The 12,249-nt window shown below is 42.5% G+C and overlaps 1 protein-coding gene across 1 annotated transcript; it reads left to right on the top strand.

Annotated features, from left to right (window-relative positions):
• Window positions 1–2,538: 2,538 nt before the first annotated feature.
• Window positions 2,539–5,424, top strand: LOC132832335 (melanocortin receptor 4-like). The gene has a single exon (XM_060850258.1). It carries the CDS (start codon window positions 2,952–2,954, stop codon window positions 3,948–3,950), a length of 999 nt encoding a protein of 332 aa, XP_060706241.1. The 5' UTR covers window positions 2,539–2,951; the 3' UTR covers window positions 3,951–5,424.
• Window positions 5,425–12,249: the final 6,825 nt, after the last annotated feature.

The raw sequence follows: 12,249 nt of genomic DNA, 5'->3' as shown, positions 1-12,249 counted from the left end.
TTAACCTCAATTCCACATTCTGCATGTCCTTGATGATCTTTCATTCCCCTTGGACATCAAGAATGTACCTCCCTCTACCTTTAAAATATCTAAAGGTTCTGCATCCAATGTCTTTTGAGTAAGGGAACCCTGTGAGAAAGAAAAAGGTTCCTCATCTTTGTTTTAAACAAGTGACCTCTCATTTTTAAACTATGACACCCTAGTTTTAGTGACATTATGACTATGTCACCACCTCTCCTTCAGGTACAATACAGATTGGTTTCTTTCACTTCAAGAGAAGCCTCATTACATTTCACCACAACAGGTTCGACTCAGAATGCACATTTACAATTCATGTCAGACGTACTCTGGCAAATATAGCCCAAAGGGTTTTAAACAATCTCCAGCCACTCAGTAAACAATGTCAGAAATGCCTTTCAGTAAGATGACTGTATTGAGTCTTTGTGGGAGTTGACTCACACATAGCTGCATCCCTCAATTTCATATCCACGTATTTTGTCAAAAATCTCCTTTCTTGGTAATTGCCTTGAGTATTCCTTTGAAGATGCACTAGTCAGGCTTCATAATGCACACATTTACCTGAATTCGGGCAGGTTAACATACAATGATTTTTTTGCCATTTAACCACCAAAGTCAATCATCTGGGTAGTTGGTAATCTGCAGAATAACAACGACAATCTGCATTTATATGGCAGCTTTAACAGAGTGAAATGCCCTGACATGCACCATCAACAACATCTGACACTGGGCCACAGGGGCTACTGAAATGGATGTAAAAATACTTGATCAGAGGAAATTGAAGGAGGGTCTTAAGGAAGGAAAGAAAGATAGAGAGGCAGAGTAATTTATTTTTGCCATTCTTGGAATATGGGCATCGCTGGCTGAGCTAGTATTTATTGCCTGTACCAAGATGCCCTGTGAAGGTGGTAGTGAGCTGCCTCTTGAACTCCTGCAATCCAAGTACTGGGTGCAGACCCACATTGTCCTTAGGGAGGGAATTGCAGGATTTGCACCCAGCAACAGTGAAGGACCATTGATATATTTCCAAGTGAGTGGTTTGGTGGGACCTTACAGGGGTTGATGTTCCCATGTATCTGCTGCCTTTGTTCTTCTTTGTCCTTCAGCCATAGGTTTGGAAGGTGCTGCATAAGGAAGGGAATTCCTGATTGAGGTCTTAATAGATTTGACTCCATTTCCCAATTGTAGGGTAATTAAACTCTGCAGGGCAGCACAGTGGCTCAGTGGTTAGCACTACTGCCTCACAGCGCCAGGACCCAGGTTTGATTTCAGCCTCAGGGGACTGTCTACATGGAGTTTGTATATTCTCTTCGTGTCTGCGTGGGTTTCCTCCGGGTGCTCCGGTTTCCTCCCACAGTCCAATAGATGTTCAGGTCAAGTGAATTGGCCATGCTAAATTGCATTGTGTTAGGTGTGTGAGTCAGAGGGAAATGACTCTGGACGGGTTACTCATTGGAGGGTCGGTGTGGACTTATTGGGCTGAAGGGCCTGTTTCCACATTGTAGGGAATCTAATCTAAACTCAGGAACATATGAGAGGCCAGCAGTACTGGAGGAGTACAAAGTTCTTGAAGGGTTATGTGGTTGGTGGAGATGATAGAGAATGGGACAGACAATTCTGTACATCCAAGGGTGGTCCAACTCATATTCCCCCAACTATAACTCATAAGTCTTGAAAATACTTACGTTCTTAGACACATCCCCAGCTCATAGCTCCACCGTTGCTGGGCTGTCTTCATCACACATCACGAATCACCTTCAACAACAAAAATCAGAAGTTGCTGGAAAAGCTAGGCATGTCTGGCAACATCTGTGCAGGAAAATCAGAGTTGGGAAGGGTCACTTGACTGAAACGTTAACACTGATCTCTCTCCACAGATGCTGCCAGACCTGCCAAGCTTTTCCAGCAATTTCTGTTTTTATTTTTGATTTGCAGCATCTGCAGTTCTTCTTGTTTTTATGCACAGATCACCTTCATGCGCTATGGTGCAGAACGGATTATTTCTTTCATGTTTAAATAACCTTAACAAAAGAAACAAAACATGAAGGAAGCAACAAAACCAAAACTGCTCACAGACAGTACACTTTAAAAACATGCTCATTGAGCAGTGTGGAACAAAGGAAACAAAACAATTTCTACTCCTTGATGGACACTGGGGGCTAACTTTGGACACAAAGCTTTTACTATGAAAACTGATTAAATTGTGCAAATTCTTTCGGTGTAAGCTTTGGGACTCAGGTACAATTTGGGTTACTGGGGACCAGATAAGAAACAGCACAAGTTAATGCAATTATGCTGCAATCGTTATGACAAATAGGCTTTAGTTTATAATGTGCGTAATTTATAAAGTCTTTGTGAATAGATCAGCAGCACCAGCTAAAAACAGAAGTCTTCCTTAAATATTTAACATACAGTGTTGTCAGTCAAGTTAGCCAAGCATGTGATAGGCTGAACTGCAGTGTAGGGGTGGAATGTTACTTCCCACAGTTTTGTACGGTTTGTTAAAATGTGAAAGGAATTCATTCGTTGCTAAATCTCCAGGCGAGGACACATAGATTTGCTGTTGTTTCCCTGACTCTGGCTGTTTTAAAGAAAGATTTGTCTCCTCTCTACCTACTGACACTGGAACAGGACAAAGAAAAGGAATCTTTTTGCAGCCTCCTGCTAGTGAACTCAATGGACATGAACACATGCAAATCTAGGAAGGACTGATTAAAGATATTGTATGTAAAACGATGCGAGCCAGGGTAATTTAGCAATTTCTTTGACAATTTCGTGATGAGTTGGTTTCAGAAACTGCCTTCCTCATTTCAGAAGCAATTTCAAGACTGTACAACCAATGAATGTACCTTGAGCTGGATTTCAGATGCTAAAATGCCAACGTGAACAGCGTTTACTTCTTTTGGAGACAAGGGATTGAGTCTGCCACAAGCATGAATTCCTCATCTTATAATCATTGGCTACAGGAGAGCCCTAACCTCAGAAACCAGAGTTTCCCAGGATTCACCAGCACCAATGCCTCACCCAGCAATGATGCCTCCTCAGGCTGCTATGAGCAACTGTGGATCTCAACGGAGGTCTTCCTCACACTGGGCATCATCAGCCTCTTGGCCAACATTCTGGTCATCGCCGCCATCATCAAGAACAAGAACCTACACTCGCCCATGTACTTTTTCATTTGCAGTTTGGCAGTGGCCGACATGTTGGTCAGCGTATCCAACGCATGGGAGACAATCTTCATCGCCATGTTGAAGAGTAGGCATTTTGTTGCTCGGGACAGCTTAATAAAGAGTATGGATAATGTGCTAGACTCCATGATCTGCACCTCTCTGCTCGCCTCCATTTGGAGCTTGCTGGCCATTGCCATCGACAGGTACATCACTATCTTCTACGCGCTGCGCTACCACAACATCATGACGGTGAGAAGGGCACTGGCAGTCATTGCTGGTATCTGGATGGCTTGTACAGTCTCGGGGATTCTGTTCATTGTCTACTCTGAGAGCACCACAGTCGTCATCTGTCTCATCACAATGTTCTTCACCATGCTCGCCCTCATGGTCTCACTCTACGTTCACATGTTCATGCTGGCACGCTTGCACGTCAAGCGAATTGCCGCACTGCCCGGCAACGGTGCCATCCACCACATGGCAAACATGAAAGGGGCCATCACCCTCACCATCCTCCTCGGTGTCTTTGTCGTCTGTTGGGCTCCCTTCTTCCTGCACCTCATCCTCATCGTCTCCTGCCCCCGAAACCCGTACTGCCTCTGCTTCATGTCACACTTCAACATGTACTTAATCCTAATCATGTGCAACTCAGTCATCGATCCTCTCATCTACGCTTTCCGCAGTCAGGAAATGCGGAAGACTTTCCAAGAAATAATTTGCTGCTACAGCCTGCATGGAATTTGTGACCTGACAAATAAGTATTGATATAACTGGAGGGAAAGCAGTCAGACCATCACAAGATGTTTCGTGCTGCATGACATCTCAATTGAGGGGGGAAATAGTTCCTTGCTCCCTAAAGAAATATTGATGCTTTCCTCTGTATTTTACCATGGTTTCTTATTTCCTCCCCATGACGTGGTTCTCTTCACTGAAGGTGTTAGTTGTTTCTTGGAGTTATCTTCATCTCTCATGCTTCATGTCAATGAGTATTCCCTGGATTTGAGCCTGGACAGTGAGTATTAGGAGAAAATGTGATTGCTTTTGGATGGTAGGGGAAGGGGGGTGATGGGCAGAAAGTCTCATGAGGTTTCATGTGCAACTGAAGCCCTTGTTTATCAGATATTACCATTTAGTGATCAGGAGGGAAAGAGGAGGCTGCTTTTAATCCCCCTAAATCTAGGACATTGGGGCTAATTGTAGCATTCCCTAACAGCCAAGCTCAGTCATTTCACTGTGGCTGACTGACCTTAGAATGGAATATAGAGTTCGCAGAGTACAGAAGGAAGCCATTCTACCAGCCATGCTTTGACTAGCATTTTGCAAAAGTCATCCAATTTGGCCTCACACTTCAATTGTTTTCCCATAACTCTACAAATCAATCCTCATCAAGTACTTTTCCAATTGGTTTCCCATTCCTTCCCTTCACTACCCTGCCAATGAATTCAAATCCTTGACCAAATCTAGAACCTTCTAGCTCAAAACAAGACACTTCTTGAGCAGCATGGTGAGGCAGACATCTTTGAGTTCTGAGGGAGACCCAGATAAGAAGATTTGAAGGGGGAATAGAGCTGTCCCTCATTTGTCAGAAGCTGCACAGACTCCCCTCCCCTTGTTCCTGGGCATTCAGTGAATGCATTTTGGCAACGTGTGTGTGTGTTCAGAAATGCTTTGAAAATATCATCGGCAATGCATAATTCAAATGTTTTTCTTATTGCTATGAATCTAGAAGCTGTTACTGAATTAAAAAGAGCTACAGTTGGAATGTGCTGTCTTTCACACTACCTACAGCAATTGTGCAGGCTGGAGAGAAGCAACTCAACTGGAATGCCTTGAGAATTCCTTTCAAAGACTGCTCTCCCCAACTCAGATTACACAAACATCTGTGTTCATGGTGGTTTCTAACTATTGATGTTTTGATTAGAAACCCGCTAGGCTGTTTAGCTCATTTACTGCAGCTTATTACAAGCTGTTATATCACAGGATTGTGGAATCATAGAATGAAAGAGAGTAAGTAAAAGCCATTCGACCCCTCATGGCTTTGCCTGCTCTCTCAGGGAACCATCCAGTGATTTCCACTCCCTCCATCCCGATCGTTTTGTGTATCCTTGTGATTTTACCTCCTCTATGTACTTCTGCCAATCCCTTTCTCCTTCTCGTTTTGCTCTCCTCTGACAAACTGCCTTTGCATCTGTATTTCAACATCATCTGCTGTGTATCGATACCTTAGTGTTTATCTGGCGACGGCACATGTTGTTTAATTGACTTTCTTCATACAATAATGATAGTGCAGTGTGGTTGCCTTGTTGATCATTTATTTATGAATTTATTTATGTGAAGCATTGGTTACTATACAATCAACCCTGGAACCAAGACAGAGTTTAGCAAAAGCTTTATTAAAATATGTTCACTTGCTGCTATGTACTTTCTTATCAGGTATCCAGTATCACCTATGTATCAAAACATAAAATAAATGTTCTGAAAAATCAAATGCTTTGTGAAACATTTATCTATTTCCAGAGAAACGGAAATTGTTGTTTAGTAATGTCACAGTAATCACAGAGTCCTATAGTGCAGAAACCTTTGGTCCGACCAGTCTATGACAGTCATAATCCCAAACTAAACTAGTCCCACCTGCCTGTTCATCGCCTATATCCCTCCAAACCTTTCCTATTCACGTACTTATCAAAATGTAGTCTTAGCAGAGCTGAGAGCTGCTCTCTCATAGAGTGATACAGCTGGTGATGGTATAACCTGAGGGTTACCATACCGCAGGTGAGCGGAGAGGTTGGGAAAGTGAGTCCTTCATCATAACCCCAGCTAGTGCAGGAATTGAACCCACACTGTTAGCATCACTTTGTATCACAAATCATCCTTCTGAGCTAATTGATACCTTCTCTGTTTAGTATGAATGTGATGATTTATTCCTCACTGTTGTCCTTGTCTGAAGTTAGTTCAATCCTGTCACTGGAAAGCCCAAGTTTAGCTCTATTTTTCACTTGTGTTATACTTAAACCTTTTTGTTTTATTGTTTAAGCCTACGGATTGAGACAAGGTGTTGACCTAGAAAAAGATCAAAAGGAGGCACAGGAATGGCCTATCAAATCTTCTCCACTATTCCTGGGAGAGTACTTGAGGTGGTAAACTCAATCTTTAAAAACTATTTAAGTTATAACCTTCAAGGCTACAGTGCTATATGATCAAGACTGATTATTGATCTTAACTCCCATTTCCCACTCACTGTCGAAAGGTGTGGCACTGGAAAAGCACAGCCGGCCAGGCACCATCCAAGGAGCAAGAGAGTTGACATTTTGGGCATATGTCCTTCTCCAGTACCACACTTTTCAGCTCTACACAAACAGTTGCCTGAGGCTGGAATCAAACGAGGGACCCTGGTGCTGTGAGGCAACAGTGCTAACCACTGAGCCACTGTGCAATCCCGATTAGGACTGCAGATGCTGGAGAGTCAGAGCTGAAAAGTGTGGTGCTGGAGAAGGACCATTTTCTATACTTAAGCGCGTGCACATGTGCGTGAATATTTTAAGTTTACATAAAGGTTTTGACTAAGAGATTAGTTTAGCCTGGTTTGGGGCATACACAGGCAGCAAAGCATTTGAGTTAGGACAGTCATTGGCCATGCATCCTCTCAGACCTGTTCTGCCCTTCGATAGGATCCCAATTGTGGTCTTAACTCCAATTTCCTGCCTACCTTACTTCCCTTTGACTCCTTTGTCAGTTAAGAGTCTATCTACACCTGCCTTTAAAAAACATTCAATGATTTTACTCCCAATGCTTTTGGGGAAGAGAGATAGAAGTGGAATCCCTGTATAGTTTTTTAAGGGGGAAGACGAAGATTGGTCTGGAAATAGTCCAAAGGCATGGATTACATTTTAAGTGGATGAGATGCTGGCATGAACCATTCACCCATTTCATACAGTCAAATATTTGTAACTTCTAACCATGGAAAATAGAAGCAGGAGTACATCATTCAGTCATTGGAGCTTACTCCGCCATTCAGTATGATCATAACTGATCATGAAATTCCATTACCTGCTCTTTGCTTTCCCCTCATGCCCTTTGATCCCTATAGCCCCAAGAACTAGATCTATCTCCTGATTGAAAACATTTAATGTTTTGGCCTCAACTGCTCTCTAACTCAGAGAATTCCACAGACTCACTGTTCCCTGGATGAGGATTTGCTCATGTCATTGTCAAACAGAGACCTAAGGGTTCAGGTTAAAAAACACATGATGAGATCAAAGCGGTTGATGTTGCTTACATGGACTTTAGTAAAGCCTTTGACAAGGTTCCAGATGGTAGACTAATTGGTAAAGTTAGATCATGTGGGATTCAGGGTGAGTTTGTCAATTGGATACAAAATGAGCTTTATGGTAGGAAACAGAGGGTGATGCTGAAGTGTTGTCGTTTGAACTGGAGGCTTGGGACCAGAGGTGTTCCACACGGATCGATGCTGGATCCACTTTTGTTTGTCATTGATATAAACGATTTGGATGAGAATTTAGGAGGCATGGTTAGTAAGTCTGCGGATGACACCAAAATTGGTGGTATCATGGACAGTGAAAATGTCATCTATGATTACAAAGAGATCTTGACCAATTGGATCAATGGGCTGAGGAGTGGAAGATGCATTTAATTTGGATAAATGCGAGGTGTTGTATTTTGGTAAAACAAACAAGAACAGGATTTATACACATATAGTCGGGCCCAGGATAGTGTTGTAGAACAGAAAGACCCAGGGGTTCAGGTACACAATTCTTTGAAATTTGCATCACAGGTATACAGGTGTTTGGCATGCTTGATTACATCGCTCAGACCTTTGAATATAGGTGTCGGGGCATCATATTGAGGCTGTACAGAATATTGGTGCGGCCACTTCTGAAGTACTGTGTGCTACCTCAGTCGACTTGTTATAGGAAGGCTATTATTAAATTGGAGAAGGTTCAGAAAAGATTTACTAGGATGTTGCTGGACTGGAGGATTTGAGCAATAAGGGTAGGCTGGATAGGCTGGGACCTTTTTCACGGGAGGGCAGGAGATTGTGGGGTGACCTTGTAGAGATTTATACAAACATGAGGGACATAGGTCATGTGAACAGCAAGGGTGTTTTCCCAAGATTGGGGGAGTTCAAAACTAGGAGATACATTTTAAGATGAGAGAAGAAAGATTTAAAAAGGACATGACAGCAACTTTTTTTACTGAGCGTGGGTCATGTGTGAAAGGAACTGCCAGAGGAAGTGATGGATACAGGTACAGTTGCAACATTTAACCTGACATTTGGATAGGTACATGGATATGTTTGGAGGGAATTGGGTGAAACGCACACATTTGGGACTAGTTTGGTTAGGGAGAAACTTGGTTAGTGTGGACAAGTAAGAGCAAAGGGTCTGGTTCCATGTTGTATGACGTCATGACTCTAAGCAAATTCCCAACAGTTGGATGTGGAGCATTGGCAGCGTGACTGCAGTAGTGATCACACTATTGTAGGGTAAGAGGAGGATAGGATTAGGCTCCACAGCCCCAAGAGTTTGCACTGAGATCATGGATGATCTGTAGCTTAACCTGATTTGCCCACCTTTGGTGCTTTACCTTTTTATGACCAGAAGGAAATCCTTTTCCCCTAGTCTCTGCTAGAATATCATTCTAGTCACATGGTGATACAGAACCTGAGTAATGCTGGGGAAAAAGGAACAACCTGTCAAAGCCTTTCATCTTGCTTTCATCAGGACAGATGCAAGAATGTCAAACGTTAAAAGGAACAACAACTTATACTGCACAAGAAATAGTGCCGAACGGTTGACTAGTCACAGCCAACTTCCCTACACCTTTTTTTTAACCACCAATACTCTCTTTTATTACCCTTCTCCAAAGTTGCATTTAGACAACAGCGGTGGATTGGGCATGCTCAAAAATTGCCCCATAGTGTCCAAGAATGTGTAGGTTTGATAAATTAATCAGGGTTAAAATAAACCCAGAGAAAGTGGGAACTGCAGATACTGGAGAGTCATAGGCACCTGTACCTGAAATGTCAACTCTCCTGCTCCTCGGATACTGCCTGACCTGCTCTGCTTTTCCAGTGCCACACTTTTCAATTCTTAAAAAAACCCATGCGGATTTATGGGGATGGGGGTGCTCTTCGGAGGATCAGTGCAAACGTAATGGACCAAATGGCCTCTGCAGGGATGCTCTGATTATTAAACTACAGTGACTGCTGGAGAACTCTGAGCTCATCACCATCTAATCTGATAGAGTTTGCCGAGATCAGGTAGCTCATTTACTGACTTAACAGCTGTCAATGATGCCTTAATGAATGTAAATTCTCCTATCTCTGTGACACATACTAGGGGTGCAGGTGGCCTCAGAGCTGGTACTGCAAATTGGTCACAGTAAAGACCAATTTCTCTCTGTCCTTTGCTAAATGATTAATGAAGGTTTTTCACCACATCATGTTTAACTCTTTAGGAAGTGAAGTAGAAGTCTAGGAATCTATCAACCAAAAAGCTCAAGGGAATCAATTAAAGTGCTTTGCTTGGATACTAAAACCCCTTTACATTGGCACCTCTTGTGAATTGTCCTGATGAAGCAAAACCCAATTGCAATCAATATGCCCAGCCCAATGGCACTTTGCTGATGGTGAGGTCCCCCCCCCCGCCCCCCCCCGACTCTGTCCACTGCATACAGAGGCTGACAGTTTCATGGAAGTGGGTGTATGGGCACACCATAAGTATGGGTGGTGAGGGGAGTGGGGGAGAGCTGGGGCAGGAGGAATATCAGAGCCTGAAAGCTCGTATATGAGTCCAAACCTTGTAAAACAGTTGGGACGGTCTTACTGCCGGCAAGGGAGGGATGCAAGGACTCCACTGTGTCACTGAGTCAATGTTCCAGACCCTGAGGGAGAACCCACCTCCTTGATCCTGTCCAAAAGTGTATGAACTCCAAACTTCTGCTGCATTTATCAGGCTCCTTCCTTGTAAAAAAATGTAAAAATACTGGGGATTGTGCAAACATTCTCATATCCGTCTTCAACACTGTACGGAATTCATCAAAGGTGAATTCTTATAATCTGAAGACAACAGAAGGAACCAGAAGTATGGTGGGTGAGTGCATTTTCACTTCAGACACAACAGGGAGGGATGAGAAAGTGTAATTCCCTGTGACAGGGACTGATTGAAGTGAATAGTATAGATGCACTTAGGAGCGCCTGGGAGAAACATATCAGGGAGAAAGGAATAGAATGTTACAATAATATGTTTCACTGAGGATAGTTTGGAGGAGGCTTGAATAGAGAGTAAATACTGGGATAAAATGAGGACTGCAGATGCTGGAGATCAGAGTCAAGAGTGTGATGCTGGAAAAGCACAGCAGGTCAGGAAGCATCAGAGCAACAGCAGAATTGACGTTTTGAGCATAATCTCTTGACATGGACTATTTGGACGGAATGGCCTGTTTCTGCATCATATATCCTGTGTAATGCTCCAGTATCAAAAAGGTTATTCACTTTAACATGTCTAATAGCATTTCAATCCATGTTTGTACTAAACAGAATTTCAATAGTCAGGTTCCTATGTGTTAGATGGTTTATTTTAAAGTGTTAACTTCATTGATTATAACAAGGTCAGCCAAGTGGTCATCATGGAATCTGAGTTCCCTGGTTGGGGCTGTTAAGATGTTCCAATCAGGGAGCCCTGGATGACAGATAAGAACAGGAGTGTCAGAGGCTTTGTTTTCCCTGACAGCTGGCTGGGAGAAAGCCAGACCACTCTCAAGTACTGTGTTTGTGTAAGTAAAGGGAGACTTAGTGATGGAATACCAGTCTCCATGGAGTTCTATCAGTAACAAATGCAATTCATGAGAACACTGACATTTTCACAGTACAAGGCACTTTAGCTTAAAGAGGTGACATAAAAACTGCCCCTATTTCACTCAATTAATTTTTTTTTACCTCAATAAATTATACCTGTCTAGCTTGAAAATACATATCTGTGTTCAAGACCTGCTCTGTCTGCTACTTTGAAACTGTGCAAATGTCACTGTGCACTGTCGCTCTGTAAATTAGCTGTGATTTTTTGTTTCATTTTAAGCACACATACTTAGCTTCACAGCACCATGTCAGTCCAGAATTTGTTTTACAAGTGGTGCATTTTAAAATATGCAATGCTTCTAGAAGTTGCACAAGCAATACAAACATAAAACACCTCATGATGTAATTGCACAAATGGTTTATTGTGTACTGTTGAAAAATAAATTATGATTTACCAGAAGGAAGGTTGGAACACTTTGCCAAAGCCTTGGAATTACAATGTGACTTTGTACACAAGATGAGTGTGACCCTCTGAGGGACTTTCATTTTCACATAGACTGGGTAAAAACTTGACTCTTGTTTGAATTTGCTCAAATCCAAGGTGACAGACAGCAAAGTGTTGTTCCATAGCATGAGATTTCCACATCGTGTCATTATTTATCGTGTGTGTGTTTGGGATAGTCATTCAGATCAAGAATGATGCTAGCTCAAGGCAAGAGCATGCACCTTTCTGACTGACCAGGTAATCCTTCCACTCCCACTGCCTGTTATAGATGTATCTAAAACAATTATAGATAGACAATCAATCTAAACAAAAAAAAACCCGAAGAACTGTAGTTAGTTTTGATTAATACAGATTTGCAGCATAGGACATAGGAGCAAAAGTTGGCCATTTGAGACTTTTGAGGAGAAAGTGAGGACTGCAGATGCTGGAGATTAGAGCTGAAAATGTGTTGCTGGAAAAGCGCAGCAGGTCAGGCAGCATCCAGGGAACAGGAGAATCGACGTTTCGGGCATGAGCCCTTCTTCAGGCCATTTGAGACTTTTGGTCTGCTTTTTCATGTAATAAGATCACGGGTAATTTCACTGTTGCTTTTTTATCCCCAAAACCCTTCAATGCCTTTCTTGCTGAAATTCTATCTAACTCAGCCTGAAAAGTATTCAATGACCCTGCATCCACAGTCTCTGGAAAAGAAACATTCATAGACTAACAAACCTTTCAAGAACACTATTTTCCTCGCATCTGTC

This window comes from Hemiscyllium ocellatum, chromosome 34 (assembly GCF_020745735.1).
Source record: "Hemiscyllium ocellatum isolate sHemOce1 chromosome 34, sHemOce1.pat.X.cur, whole genome shotgun sequence".
NCBI lineage: Eukaryota > Metazoa > Chordata > Chondrichthyes > Orectolobiformes > Hemiscylliidae > Hemiscyllium > Hemiscyllium ocellatum.
The sequence above is the reverse complement of the archived record's forward strand: the minus strand, read 5'-3'. Positions and strand labels throughout refer to the sequence as shown.